General features: G+C 35.3%; 1 protein-coding gene across 8 annotated transcripts in view; it reads right to left on the bottom strand.

Annotated features, from left to right (window-relative positions):
* Positions 1-15,860, bottom strand: part of NETO1 (neuropilin and tolloid like 1) — a 108,726-nt gene that overhangs the window by 3,092 nt on the left and 89,774 nt on the right. For 3 of the 8 annotated variants that reach the window (XM_021099211.2, XM_021099199.2, XM_085017740.1), the window contains 4 exons: positions 6,587-6,700; positions 3,776-4,334; positions 2,739-2,813; positions 937-1,863 (listed from right to left, as the gene is read on the bottom strand). In XM_021099211.2, the coding sequence (XP_020954870.1) occupies positions 2,753-2,813; positions 3,776-4,334; positions 6,587-6,700 (734 nt within the window). In that variant the 3' untranslated portion in view covers positions 937-1,863; positions 2,739-2,752. Of the gene's footprint in view, positions 1-936; positions 1,864-2,738; positions 2,814-3,775; positions 4,335-6,586; positions 6,701-15,860 lie in introns of those variants that run through there. The other 5 variants (XM_021099205.2, XM_021099215.2, XR_014840916.1 and 2 more) reach the window with 4 other exon arrangements.

Genomic DNA, 15,860 nt, shown 5'->3' with positions numbered 1-15,860 from the left:
TTTTTCCATACAGACTATTCAGAATTTCTCTGATTCACTTTTCTATAACATTTTATTTTCTTTCTCCTTTGTTTTTGTTGCACATGTGAAGTTGAATTCCTAACAGGGGTGTATGGGAGTAATCCATCTCTTGGGCCTGTAGAGCTTGTTAGATTTACCAGGTTCAAATTTTGATAGACCAGATGGCTTTGCTATTTGGAGGACAAAATTCTGTAGAATTCAGCAGTTTGGGAAATGCTGGGAAGCAGATTTATAGTGATCTGGTTTTTTACAATTATTTTCTAGGAACGTACATTCAATATTTTAAAAGTACCCACTCACTGAATCAAACTTTATAGAGTATGTATATAATTCCACAGCAATTAAACACATTATAATGTTATTTTCCTTTATTTATGCTAAACACACCATAACTAGTAAGCATTTAGGAAACGTGTGTGCCTGAGTATAAACACAACTCAGAATTATGTAATTTGGGTCATAAAAGGGCTTGTGATTTTAAAGCACTTAAAAAAGACTTTCCTGGAGTTCTTGCCATCACGCAGAGGGTTAATAATCCCATTGCAGCAGCTCAGGTCGCTGCAGAGGTGTGGGTTTTATCCCTAGCCCAGCGCAGTGGGTTAAAGGATCTGGGATTGTCAAGCTATGGCGTAGGATTAGCTGTGGCGTGGATTCAATCCCTGGCCCAGGAACTTCCATACGCTGTGGGTATGGCAATTAAAGGAAAAAAGAAGAAGAAAAAGAAAAAGAAATATTTTCCTATTCTGAAAGGAGAACATCTTTCATAAAGTTTTGGAAATCACATTTTGAAGAAGTATGCCTTAAAATTAAAGGACATCCTGCAGCCTAGAAGGTGGAAAGAGTTGACGAAATGTGTGTACTTAAGTCAGTTTTTATCACTGTCATAGAAGAAAACATTTCTCTTAACTCAAGTTAGGAAATTATTACACATTTTATATATCTTTATATAAAAAGTTACAAGTAGCAAGCATATGACACAAGGAAATGAAAGAGTAACAGCAGTATTGGAGAATGCATGCTTTTTACAATGTGTCTAATAAAAAGGATATTTTCCCAACTCAAATATCCAGTACTGACATGCAGGGTATTTTCTCAAACTGTCAATCAATCATATTGCTAAGTGCTTAATCAAAAATCATTTCTAATGAAGGGTATGATTTCAAAACTATTTCTGAAACTCAGTATCTTCCTTTGATACCAAAAAAAAAAAAAAATGGAAATGAGGGTATATAGGAAAGACCAAAAAATGAGATTTTTCTTATTGCAACTAGTAATTTTACTCATTACTTTTGGTTGCATTTAATCGTAATACAATAACAGATGTTTGTAGTCCATAAAACCTCTAGCTGGTGTTTCCATGGTCCATATTTTCACTTTTCACTGTAGCATGTTCAAAATCACTCAGGAACGCACTATTCTCAAGCAGTCTATATAATGAAAACAATGTACAGGTAACATAAAGTTCATCTAAAATCGTGTTTTTTTCACATATCACACAATGTACAATTATCTAACAAAGACATAAAACAACATAGAAACAAAGTGAAACTGATAGTAAAAATAAAGTTGGGATAGTCTTAATCAGGAACTAATTTCTTCTTCAAGTTTCCAGTAAATCTCAAAATGTATTTAAAAACTAAGGAGCACTTGGTGGCCAGCAACCAAATTACGAAATGAACATATCATTGTGCAGCGGGATGTCTTGCCGAAGGAATAACAAATGTCTGTAATTCTTAAGTTTGGATAAAGGCAGTGGAATGAATTTAGAAATATGTCCACTTTTCACAATTCACTACAGAATTTCCTTTTCACAGTCCCCATGTTTGTATAAATAGTTCTTCTCTGAAAATAAAACACAGTTAAAACATTTTCTCCCAGTGAAATATGCATACAAATACACCAATTTATCAAGGTAATATAGAGCATGGAAATGCATTCACCTAATTCAAGGATAGTTGATAAGTTTGAAGAGTTTTGAAGAGATTAACTGTCAAGCAAATTTAATTGGAGACAAGTTAGTCTATAGAGATATAGACTATTAAGTGCTAAAAGTAAAACCATTATGGTACCCAATGACAAAAGAGATATACACATAGACAACTGGTATTTATGACACATTTTACATTATCAAGCATTCAAATTTTATATTATAAAATTTGACATAACATGCTGCATTTATTTTTGATGAAATAAGCTACATGTTCATGCAAAAATAAGACTGCACAAATTGCATAAGTACCTCCAAATACTTAGTGTAGGAGTTCTGAGTTGAATGTTGCCACATTAAATCAATACAATTATTACCAGTTTTATATACTGACTTCAGTTATATTTAGACAGTATTCAGTTTTTTAATGATGAAAACCTTGGGTTTCTTCTGGAATTTCTTTTAAGAGTTTAGTAATTTTTAATTAATTTTTAATTAAATTTCAATTTTTACCTTAAAACACATAAAATTTAACTTAACATCCTCTTAATAACATTGCAGTACAATGCTTGATGGGAAGAGTATTAACATTTATTTTACATCTACTAAGAACATCCTTCCATCAGCATTGAATCCAGGGTATTTCTAATTGTGAAATGTTATGAAACACGTATCTCAAGAAATAATGAATAAATAGCACATTCCCTAAAAAACTACAAGACAATTGCAACAAAACAAAACAAAACAGAATACAACAAAGTGGGAGAAGGAACCAATGGCATTTGCTTACCTTGAATTTTCTTTTTAGACCCTAGTTGTGTTGTATTCAGATTCATGTTTGCTTAGAGACCCAATGAGGCAGAACCTGGAATGTTATGGCTATTTCATTCAACAAAGTAATATTTTCACAAAAAATAAATATTCACACAAATATTTACTTAAAAGCATTCCTAAAAATTCATAAAACTGTGGAAACAGATTTTTTTCCATCAGCATGCAAAAATGTTAAATCAATTAAAATATTTTAGGTTTTGAGGACATATAATGCATTGAGGAAGTATGTACATTTATGAAATAAACTAAATGCTATTAAACATGCAAAACAAAACGTAAGTAGATTGGATCTGGGGATTTAAAATATTTTTTTTCTATTTAAATTTTCTTTCTTAAAGTGTTTTACTAATTTTAGGGCTAATATACAATATAGATAATATTGTCTTCATATTAAAAGGAAAAATGTTTCTACTAATCCTTGCTACATTCAAATTTTAGTTTTGGCATACCATGCTATCATATGCAATTTGTAATATAAGTATTAGGTGATATGTGGAAAAAAAAATTTTAATTTTCATACCAAAAATATAATACACTATATTGCAAAATATGTTATTTTTACATTAAAATTATTCAACTAGATGGGTTAACCATCTTGGTAAGGCAATTGTTTTCAAATATCATTTCATATCATAAAATATATAAATATAGATTTGGAGCAATATTGATGACCACTGGAAGCAAATGAGTGATATAAACTTGTCATATAAATTAAAATTCTTATAGAAATAAATATGTATGTGTAGAAACAAGTGAAATCTCTTTGGTCTGTGTGTGCTCACACACATACGCATATGTACATAAATGGGATTTAGGAAAAGTATGGATAGCACGGAAAAGGGAAAAGAAGAGGCAAAAGTTGAAATACTATGCCTTAAATCATTACTCAAAAGAGAAACTGAATGAAATATGAAGACAAAATAGAAGGCAATATTCTGGAAGCATTTCAGTCCTCAGGTTATAGGTGTCATCAAAAAATCTATAGATACTGACCGCTGGGCGGCTTTGTCGTGTCGTGACAGCCTGTGACTCGTGGTGGGCACCTCCTCAATCTCGTCTATGTCACAGGCATCTGCAGCATCTTGGGAGTAGTTGTGTTTCATGACGAGGATATTTCTTCTGTTCATGGGCGGGATGAGAGGTTTAACGGGCTGTGGGGGCATCTCGGTCAAGACAGACGCGTCTCTTGTGCTGAGGTTGCTGCGGCTGCCTTTCGCACTGGACAGCTGTGATCCACAGTGATGGTCATGAATGCATTTGGAAGAGGACCTCCTCAGTTTATGGTAGTTTTCAAAGTCATCGGCCACATCTGCAAAGTCAGCTGTAGCTCCTGTCCCTCTGAGGGTGCATAACTCATAATGAGGAGGTTCAAACACCTCCTGGAAAACTGTCTGGTCAAAGTCCGATTTCCTTTGAACATATTTTTTACGAGGCTGTTTGATCTGCACAATGACAGAAATGATAATAAGGATGATCACAATGCAGGAAGTCACGCCAATGACAGTCCCACTGGTGTTGGTCAGCTGGTCCAGCAGGCTGGCTTTCCTCTTCTCTACAGGTTGAGGAGAGTAAAAACAACAAACAAAACAGAAACAACCCACCACACATTAATATGGCAGTCAAAGGCTATGCTGAGAACTTTAAAATGTCATAGGCTCAGTATAAAATGTTTACCATCGTAAACATAAGCAGCTCTTAAAACAAAAACAAAAAGCTTCACTCTTCACAAAGGCCCTATATTCTAGTCTTAGAAACAGCTCTCCCATTGCTCAGCATCCCTATTTTAAATGTGAATATGAGTTTTAGAGAAGGTCTAATAAAACCTTTAGCATGACATTAGGGAATCAACTGGCAAGATTAAAAACAGTAAATTCTTTTTCTTCTTATTGGTATAAAAAACCCCCACAAACTCCACTATTGGGAACATGGATGTACCCGTGTTGTTTTGAATTTATTCTGGATGTGCATCACTCAAGTCAAAGTAACAATATTCTGATATCAGAAGATATTATGCTTTAAGACAGATACTTCTGAAATATTGACATGAGGGCTTCTGTAGGTCTTTTGCCCAGTGAAACAATCAGTTATGGTCAAAATTTTGGAAAAAAGCATTTAAAGTTTCTGGAAATTGTCCTAATGGCACACAGCAAATGGAGGTATATTTATTCAAGAAAATCTTTAGGAACAAGGAGAGTCTGTGCCTTTGAGCTCCCCCACCCTCAGTTCCTCTTGATGGAAACTCTGCTCAGGGAGGTTTCAGGCAACATGAGTCCCCTGTCTCTATAGCTGCCAGTCTACAGCTACAATACCTCCCTGGGAAGGGTGATCTGCCCACATTTCTCAGTGCCCTTTCCACTCCCAGGTCTGTACTCCAGAGTGCTCTATTCCAGGCAGGAGTAGCTCAAATGTTGGGGGCTCCTCTCCTCCTCCCAGGCCCCACTGGTAGGACAGAAGGTCTATACCAGGCACAGCAGGTTGAGAATACAGGGCTCCAATCACACTTGCCCCAGCTCATTCATGGAGAGGAGATCCCTGTAGAGGAAACCTGAGAACTAGGGGTCACCATCCTTGCTCAGTGCTTTCTTCAGAAAGCAAGGGTCTTACTCTGAGAAGGCAGCCACTGTCCCTGCCCCCACCATCCAGAGCCATTGGGCAGATATTTTGTTCATGGAGAGAAGTAGGCTATAAGAACCATGGGAATAAATCCACTTTAGGTACTAAGAGCACAGGGAACTGTACCCAACTACTTGTGAGAGAACATGATAGAAGATAATATGAGAGAAAGAATATATATATATATATATATATAAAACTGGGGCACTTTGCTGCAGAGCAGAAGTTGAGATAACTCTGTAAATCAACTATAGCAAAAAATTTTAAAAAGACTAATCACTAACAGTGCTGTATATAAACAGCACTTCACTATATATAAACAGTGCTTCATGAAAACATTTCATTCCAAAGTGGTGCCTAGGACACAGCATGGTTCATTGCCCACATCCTACCTCAAAAAGGTTAGTACTGGATCTGCTTTTTGTATTGACTCTATCAACCATGAATACTGTGGCAGTGCCTCTCTGTTTCTATCCACAGAGGGTATTTTAATTGAGGATACTGGACTTTAAGCATGAAGATTTATGTGTTTTTTGTTTGTTTGTTGTTTGTTTTTTGCCTTTACAAATTGGTTAATATTGGATCTGAACAAAAGGAGATATGTGGCACTTTGAACTTAACCCAAACTCACAACATTCATAACCAAGCTTAGGGTTGCTTTCTGTGTAAAATATCTTTGTGTACATGCTAGAGAAGGAAGCTGGGACATCGGAAGTTAGTATCATTGGAGAGGAAGGAAAACTGAAGTTGAGGTAAATGTTTTAAGGTACTGGAAAGCCCTGATGTTCCTTTGCTACACTTCATCTCTCGAACATGTGCACAATGTTCCATGAGGACAGATTGGCATTATGTGAGGGGTATAGTCACAGGTGAAGGGACTTCTGATGGGAAACCTGTGTTGCAGGAGAAGCTCCATTGCCCTGTCCGTGGTCCTGCAGGCTCCAATAAGGCCATTCATCAATAAGGACTCAAGTGTAAAAGATAGTCCACTGTGTAGTAATGATTGCAGAAACTTCTGGTTACAGGATGAGTAAAGGCAAAGAAAAAGGCTTACAGGTCAATTATAACACATACAAGAAGTTCATAAAAGCCTATAAATAGTCTATTTTTAAGACTGCCTGATACATTGGATACATGCCTTCCCAAACTATAGGTAGAGGGATTTTGCAGATTTGGGGGACTAATCTTTACCTTTACAATGATTTTCATCCCAAGGGTACACGCAGTTCTGGAGTCCATTGCACACCAAGGTATTGTTAATACACATGTTACTGTGGCAGAAGAATGTATTGCCTTCACAGGGAGCTAAAAAGAAGAAGAGGAAGATGAAGAAAAAAAATTTTAACTGATGCTTAGTTATAAATCACTCGCATTAAAAATCTAAAAGCAAAAAGATTAGTATGATAATTTGCCATCAAATTGAGATCAATGGTAGAACCGACATTCCATTCTCAGAAATGTTGCCGTCATGGTAATTATTTCTTGTGTCACTAGCAGAGCTGGCATTCTTCTAGATGTGCTCAACTTATAAAACTGGCACGGGAGGTTTTCCATCATAAAATGAAGTCCATTATCCATATGCATTCTTCCTCTTTGCTTTTAACTTCGTGTGTTCATTTAACAAAACTTATGTGCCTAGCACGTGCACAACAATATGCTTTACACTGAAATTGTTTGGATAGGTTTAATTGTACTGTGCACGCAAATCAGTTTAATGGAAATGTTGAAATATTTTTGGAAAGTATATGTTTACAAATTACTTTGGAAGGCATATGTAAAACAACACCCTATAACATTATTTAAGTATATGAAAGAAGCAAAGAATGTCATGGAAATTCAGAACAAGAGAAAATTTATCCTGAACAACATAAGAAAAATATTCTCATCATACAGTGATGATTTACCATACATACGGTGATGAAATTAGCCTACTTTGCATATATTTCACACATTCTAGTAACATTAGGTACAATGATCCATGAGCTCCAGATTACAATGCACGTTTAAAGCACTAGGAGGCAAAATAAGAACTCGAATGATTATACAATTTGACTATAGACATATGGGCATTCATGATGAGTCTATAGTATAGCAGGGTATAATGTCAGATTTGACTTTAATATTATAAAAAAATCAATTTCCTTCATTATCAGAGTAATATTATACTCAGAATAGTGCTATCTAGTTTATAGATAGTGCTTTCAGGTAATTTTTTTAACCTTTGTAATCATCCCACGTATCTCATAAAATGTGCTATTAGTTTTTTTTTTCAGATTAACTGTTTTGAAAGTACAGTTACTTTCAAACTTTTTAAAGATATGCATTCTAGAAAAAGATGTTAGACACAAAACACATAATTTGCAGTGTTTAATCAGTAAAGTTTTGTCAATGATCAATATCATCTAAACAGTTCAGTCATGTCATAATTTCTCACCTTCGAAAGGACATACTATAGGGTCTTTTTTTTAAAAAAAAAAAAAAAGAAAGTTATCTTCTTAAATGTATTTCCTGTATTAATCAAAATGGTTAGGAAAATGCTTTGCATAAGGTAACTTTCCTAGAGGAATCATTTTTTTTTAAATGCTCAGGTGTTAAAAACCAAAAGTATGGCAAAGACCAGGGTCACTTGGACCTGGGGTCCCTTTGACCCTCCTTGCTCCTCCCCTCCAGCCCTAATTCCCAGAAGAGAGTTTCTTTTTCTCTCTGCTTGGTTTGCCTTTAAGTCCCTGGATAAAGAGTAAAAAAGATGTAATTGTCATTTTGAAAAACAAAGTATTAAAGAGTAGAAAAGATGCAGATGCAAGAGTCATTTCGAAAAGCATCATGCTTAACATTTTATTGAGCTCCTGCTTTCAACGTGGTGTAAAGCTTTTAGAATGTAAAATTTAATGATCCACTATATTATTGCAAAAATCTGCTTTTCAGTAAGGAACTAAATTTGAATTTCTGTAGTCAACCATTTTGCAGAACTGATACGGTCTGTTAAGCAGATAATGAATGTTGTCAAAATGTGTACACAGAACAAAAAGGAGTTTTCTGCACAGAGGTTAGAGCAGCTGCAAAACGCTTTAGTCAAAAATATAAAAACACTTACTACCTGATATATTGCAGTGGTTTTGAAAGTACAGTTAATCCATTAAGTAAAGTATACCTTTAAAAGAGCATAAGTATTTACTGACCTTCCCGAATGAGTTTGGAAAAAGTATTACAATTACTATTAAGTAGGACGGGTTTGTTTTTAAAAGTTAAATATAGAAATAAAAATGACATTATAATCTGAATGAAGTAGAACAGTATGTTAGAGCACTTGAGACTTGAATTCCAAATTCTCTAAATATAATTTTCTGTTTCTGCTGCATAATTGTTGCAAAAATATAAAGTACCAATCGATGTATGAATATCAGTTATCATTAAATATTGGTGGTTTGATTGGGAATGGAACAGGTGATCCAGGACTGTCAATAAATCACATTCCTAGGGTGGGGGGAAAAATGTAATTGTAATGTATACATGTAAGGATAACCTGATCCCCTTGCTGTACAGTGGGAAAATAAAAAAATTAAAATAAAATAAAATAAAATAAAGTACTGAAAGACAAAAAAATAAAAAAAAAATAAATCACATTCCTGACACATTACTCGATATCACATAATTATGCAGAAATGTGAGTTAACTGGAATCATCCTCACTTAAAAAAAAGAAAAATTTATTATTCTGGATATTACTCCATCTTTTCTTCCTTACCTTTGCTAACATTTACAGAATTGTTGTGCAAACAACAAAGAAATAAAAACAAACAGGCAAATCTTGCAGTGGCTAAGAAACAAATGTATCCCAACTTATACCCCTTGAACAAAAATTAATTTTGTTTAAGTTTGTCTTAATTTGTTTTAGTTTACATCTATGTAATGGGTCTAAGTTAGGAGATATATGATATAAAAGTTAGAGACATATTTCTTTTTTTTTGGAATTGAAATTTTTTACTTTTTTTACAGAATAAAATACATACATTTAAACAAAATTACATTCACACAGATTATTATATCATGGATCTTCAGAAAGAGATTAAGTGACTCCCTCTGGAGAAGTGGAATGGAAAATATGCTGAGACAAATAGGAAATTTATTGTATACTTTATCCCATTTTGTATGGCTTTCATCCTTACTATTTAGTATTATCTATTACATCTCAATTTTTCTTTAAATATTAGCATTATATTAAAATTGTTTTATTTTGCAACTAAAATTTATAAGGAAGAAAGCCTTATATACCATTAAATATTTTATATAGCATAATAAAAAGAATAACTTAACTGGTAAGAATAACAAAAATAATATACCCTCTGAAATTAAGTGAAATACAAAATGCATAAATTGGTTAAAAAAACAGTGTAACCATATAAATATGTCCTCACAATTTGCTACATCTTATCAATTCTCCAATATAGGCATTAAACCATTCTAGGTGATGTGATAAACAAGACATCATAGACCTTACATTGTACCATGGAGAGAAATTGTTATTAAAATACAATTGTAGAACTGTATTATTTAATTATACAGTTGCATTATTTAATTATAATTATCATAAATTCTTTGATGGAGGGGAAATCAGAATCAGATGTAAGAAGACTTCAGCATTCCAAGAATGATGTCAAATGACCTCCTTTATGGTGGATTATGCACTTATTTACTATGAGATATATTTCTTCTCCAGATTCCTTGTTTGTGTATCAGTTGTAGATTTTTGGTTTGCAGTTATTCTGAAGTTTTGATATAAGAGTATATATCTATATGAGATTGTTTTAAGATGTTGTTCTCTTAATTGCAAGTTCATCCACAGTGTCCTGCATTTGTACCCACCTCTTCTCATGATTTCTGATTTTGGTGGTATAATTGTGCATGGATGATTTTGTATCTTTATTGTATATATACCTTTACTGGAGAGCCTTGTCATTTGTGGCATTTTTGTTTCCTGTTGCTGTCTTTTCTTTTCTGCCTAGAGAAGTTCCTTTAGTATTTGCTGTAAGGCTGGTTTAGTGTTGCTGAATTCTCTCTTCTTTTGCTTATCTGTAAAGGTTTTGATTTCTCCTTCAAATCTGAATGAAAGCCTTGCTGGGTAAAATAATCTTGGCTGGAGGTTTTTTCCTTTCATCATGTTAAGTATATCATGCCACTCCCTTCTGGCCTGCAGTTTCTGCTGAAAATCTGCCGATAACCTTATTGGGGTTCCCTTGTACATTACTTGTTTCTTTTCCCTAGCTGCTTTCAAGATTTTCTCTTTGTCTTTAATTTTGGTCAGTTTAATTAATATGTGTCTCGGTGCATTCCTCCTTGGGTTTATTCTATATGGTACGTTATGTGCTTCCTGGATTTGAGTGAGTGGTTTCTTTTCCATGTTAGGGAAGTTTTCAGCTATTATCTCTTGGAATATTTTTTCTGTCCCCTTCTCTCTCTCTTCTCCTTCTGGCACCCCTATAATACGGATGTTGCTGCGTCTCACATTGTCCCAGAGTTCTCTGAGACTCTCTTCATTTGTTTTCAGTCTTTTTTCTCTTTTCTGTTCTGCATCCGTAATTTCCACTAATCTGTCCTCCACCTTGCTTATTCATTCTTCTGCCTCCTGTATTCTGCTGTTAGCTGCTTCTAGTGAATTTTTTATTTCAGTTATTGTATTTTGCATCTCTTCTTTAAGTTTTATATCTTGTATCTCTTTGCTCTGTGTTTGCTGTAAGTTATCCATCTTTGCCTCCAGTTTATTTCCAATGTCTTGCATCATCCTTAGCATCAATAATCTAAGGTCTTTTTCCTGGATGCTGAGAATCTCCTCATCACTTAGCTGATTTTCCTTTCTCCCTCATCTGAGTTATAGTTCTCTGTCTTTTCATTTTTATAGGTTTTTGGTGTGGTGACCTTCTTACAGATAATAGAGTTGTAGTTGTAGCCTCTCTTACTTCTGATATCTGCCCCCCTTGTAGCTGAAGTCAGTATGGGGGCTTGGTGTAGGCTTCCTGATGGGAGGGGCTGATGCCTGCCCACTAGTAGGTGGAGCTGATTCTAATCCCTCTGGTGGGTGGGGCTTAGTCTCTGGTTGGGATTAGAGGCAGCTGTGTGCCTGAGGGGTCTTTAGGTAGCCTGTTTACTGAGGGGTGGGGCTGTGATCCCACCTGGATTGTTCTTTGCCCTGGGGCTTCTCAGTGCTGACTGATGGGTGGGGACAGATTTTCCCAAAATGGCCACCTCCAGAGAAAGGCAGCTGCTAAATATTCCCAAGAGCTTTGCCTTCAATGTCCTTCCCTCACAACAAGCCACGTTCACCCCTCTTTTCCCAGGAGGTCCTCCAAGAACTGTAATCAGGTTTGACCCAGATTCCTATGGAGACTTTGCTTTGCCCTGGGACCCAGTGCACGTGAAAATCTGTGTGCACCTTTTAAGAATGGGGTCTTCATTTCCTCCAGTCCTGTGGAGCTCCTGTGCACAAGCCCCACTGGCCTTCAATGCCAGATGCTCCAGGGCTCTTTCTCCCAGTGCCAGATCCCCGCAAATGAGGGTTTGATGTGGGGCTCAGAACTCTCACTCCTGTAGGTGAGTCTCTGTGAACCAGTTAGTTTTCAGTCTGTGGAGCTTCCCACCCAGGAGGTATGGGGTTGTTTATATCACGAAATTGCCTCTCCTACCTCTTGATGTGGCCTCCTCTTTTTCTTCTGGAGTAGGGTATCTTTTTTAAGGTTTCCGGTCCATTTGGGTGGAGATTGCTCAGTGTTTAGTTGTGAATTTTCTTGTTTTTAGGAGAGAAGTTGCGCTCCAGTCCTTCTATTTCACCATCTTAATCCTGTCTCCGAGACTTATATTTCTTAATGTGTAGTGAGGATGGCCATTTACAGACCTCTTGTTAAGACTAAATGAGAATGCAAATATGTTTGAACAAAGCATAACATTTCACACAGAAGAGTGTGCAATAAATGTGTTTTTTTTGTTGTTTTTTGGCCACATCCTCGGCATACGTTAAGTTCCCAGGCCAGGGATCGAATCTTGAGCCACAGCTGCAGCAACACCAGATCATTAACCTGCTGTGCCACAGTGGGAATGCCAGTAAATGCCATTTAAAAAGCTGAATTATAACACAGAACGGTTTGTTTTCTCATGTCACCAAACAGCAGATAGTTATTCTTTAATTCTATTATAATGAAAATAACATAATTAAATGGGCTTACTACATAGGTCTATAAGATATTATATCCGGGAATAATATTTAACATATTTAACAATCAGTACTTCCTTGAGACCAACCAACCAAGAGTTAAATAGATGCTGGTGGCCATGTCACACCACTGTGTCCTATCCTACCTGTGTGTACCACCTCTGTGACATTCCAGTTTATATCCATTGAAAGAAACTGGAAAATAAATTAATGCATAATGAAATATAATTTCCTCAAAAATTACTGGGAAATGCTTACTTTAATAATTTTCCTAACATATCTTCCTCCTAGCCTAGCACACCATGTAATTTCACAAAAATTCAATCCCAAGGGCTAAATGGACAACTGCATTCTGCAGTTCAAAAAGTGGTTTTAAATTAATTCTGATATTACACAAAGTAGCTCCATGACCATACAAAAAATTAACATTACCACTTTCAGAAATTAAGGTTTTTATCCTCTTGCTCTCCTAAAAGCCATTATATAAGCTCAGTAATACATTTGAATGTGAAAACAAAGTCAACAATAATACACTGGAGTCCAAGCTCTTTGATTCTACCTTGCTGAACTACTTACATATAAAAAGAAAAAAACAGTCTACAACCAGTCTCTATTTTTATATCAAGTACACAATAAACACACCTTTCTAAAACGTTCCTGGGACTTTCCTAAGACTAAGACCTCCTGACTAGGTTATTTCAGTACTCTGGGGGGTATATTCCTTTGCTACATTCCTGCCCAGTGCAAAATAGCTCTAAAGTTCAATTCTAAAAAAAGAAATAGAATAGAATTTACAAATGGAGATTGTACCATGAGTTTGTTATACATTACAGGAGAAAGGTTTAGATGTATAAGCTATCTGTGAAATTCCATCATTCGCAGAATAACAAGGTCATCAAGATAACATGCAAATTTTCTAACACCAAATTATAAAGAGAGATATTCAGGCCCCATTCTGGAAAACCAAGGCAGGCAGTGTGTAGAAGAGAACAAATCTTGGTCTTTTGGTTCCAATACAAATTCAGAAGTGTTCGGAAGTCTCTAGTGACCCTATGAAATCAAGGTTTGGATAAAAGTGACATTTGTCCTACAAGTGTACTAATAGAATTTTTGGTACAGAGAAACACAATACACAGATGCAGATTTTGAGATTACCTAAAGGTCCTTTAAATTTCAATTTAAAGTATCTCAAATGAAGAGTTATTCAAATATTTCATTGCAAATTCTTGGGAAACACAAAATTTAACACAATATTTTGCTCTGGCAAGGAAGATGTGTGTCACAGAGTACTAAGACTGAGAAATATAGTTTGTTCCTTTGTGTTACCTTCTCATGACTCAGTGCCCTTTCAGAGAAGTTGTATGCCTGAAAGCCCATTTAACTTTGTTTAATCCAAATGGCTCTGATGTATTCACATACTACTTAATATGCAACAGAAAAAATCAAATATAACAGCTTGGCAAGTGTTGCCCTGGTGTTCAAAATCATTATCGTGATAGTATTCTTAATTCTTAAGAGGTCATAGAAGAGTATGGGAATTATTAAGATATAAACTTGGGTGAAAAATAAGGATACACATTGTTTTAAATTATAAGGCCTCATTTGCAAGCATACATATGGAAAAATTTACTGGAAATATCAAGCCGAAATGTTAGCAATTATTATTTCTAGGATACTTACAAGTTATATTTAGTTTTTGTTGGAAAATTTTCCATCTACATATATATAAGTTTGTGTGTGTGTGTACACACACACACACACAAGTATAGTCACTTTTTATAACAGGGAAAATCTGATAAATTTCAGGAAAAAAAGCCAAATATTAATCCAAAAAAAAAGTCTGTTTTCTCTTTCAAATTTTAACCAGTAAAAGAATAGTCTTTGGAGTCCCCATTGTGGCTCAGGGGTAACCCAGCTGGTATTCCTGAGGATGTGGATTTGATCCCTGGCCTCACTCGATGGGTTGGGGATCCCACATTTTCTTGAGCTATGGTATAGCTCAAGATCCACGTTGCTGTGGCTGTGGTGTAGCCTGGCAGCTGCAGCTCTGATTTATCCCCTAGCCTGGGAACTTCTATATGCCAAGAGTGAGGCCATAAAAAGCAAATAATAATAATAATAATAGTTTTCACCTAATACTTACTATTTAAATTTCGTTATATTTGAAGATACTCAATGAGCTCAGTATTTCCCTGAATTCATTGCTTTCCTTTGGAAATCTTCTCTTTTTGTAAATCCTCCTATGTTCCTATTCTTACCACTAGGTGATGAGCATGCACTATTCTTTGGTGAAATAGCATTTCAGTCCTTGATGCTTAAAACATGAATGCATCTGAGGCAAACAACCTTTATATATTGCTGATTCCTAAGGAATAAAAGCTTTATCGGGAGATAACTAAATGGATTTTTGGCATATTTTAGTTAGCTAAAGGAGGATGAGAAAGAAGGGCAGCCACACAATCAAAATATATTATCTTGAACAAATAATAATCACTAAACATATAATGTTATAAGTATAATCATAGAGGTATCATCAGTTTTCAGTACCCTGTCACATTTGATAAACATTGTTCCAATTCTATAATTAGAAGGTATTTAATTTATGATTACTCTTTAATGCTACCTCCACTAAAGTTCCATTTTATTAGCGTGATTTCTTTCCTCATCCACCCCCTTTCTTTGCAGTTCCAGAAATCCACGAAATACTACTCAGGAAAAATTAAAACAAAATGGAAATAAAAACTGGCATATTTTTCTCTGAAACATTGATATTTCAAATACCTATGCTTTACAATTAATAAAATGGTCATTGGTAGATCAGTTCAAAATCAAATGACATCATATTTCATCAAGAAAATCTGGAAAGAGAAATTATGCTCAATCCTATTTTTCTTTAAAAATCATTATATCATCTAAAAACTGCTTGTGGCTCATGGTCATACGCTTTACCCCAAGTCTCCCAGCCCCCAACCCAAATCCTGTTTCACTTCCGGCAGAGTGGGGGCATTCTCCTTGCTTCTTGCTTCCCTCAAATTCTTTTCTTTTAACTTCTTTAACTTCAGGGTTGGCAAAAGCTCCCTCAGCTATGTGCTGGCCTGTGTCGAAACAGACACACACACACACACACACACACACACACCATCTTTGAGTCCTCTACGTCTGCTCTTTTTTATTCTTATTTTCCCAATCATAACTTTGGAAATGGTCACAAAAATGTGTGGAGAAGCATTAGGACAAGGAAGTAGCTGGGGTACATTTACATGTC

The sequence above is a fragment of the Sus scrofa genome, chromosome 1 (genome assembly GCF_054392235.1).
Source record: "Sus scrofa isolate SSC_HxYL_T2T_F1_AM1 chromosome 1, Sscrofa_HxYL_maternal_Yorkshire_Landrace_v2.0, whole genome shotgun sequence".
NCBI lineage: Eukaryota > Metazoa > Chordata > Mammalia > Artiodactyla > Suidae > Sus > Sus scrofa.
Note: the sequence above shows the minus strand (reverse complement) of the source record. Positions and strands in the feature narration are given on the sequence as shown.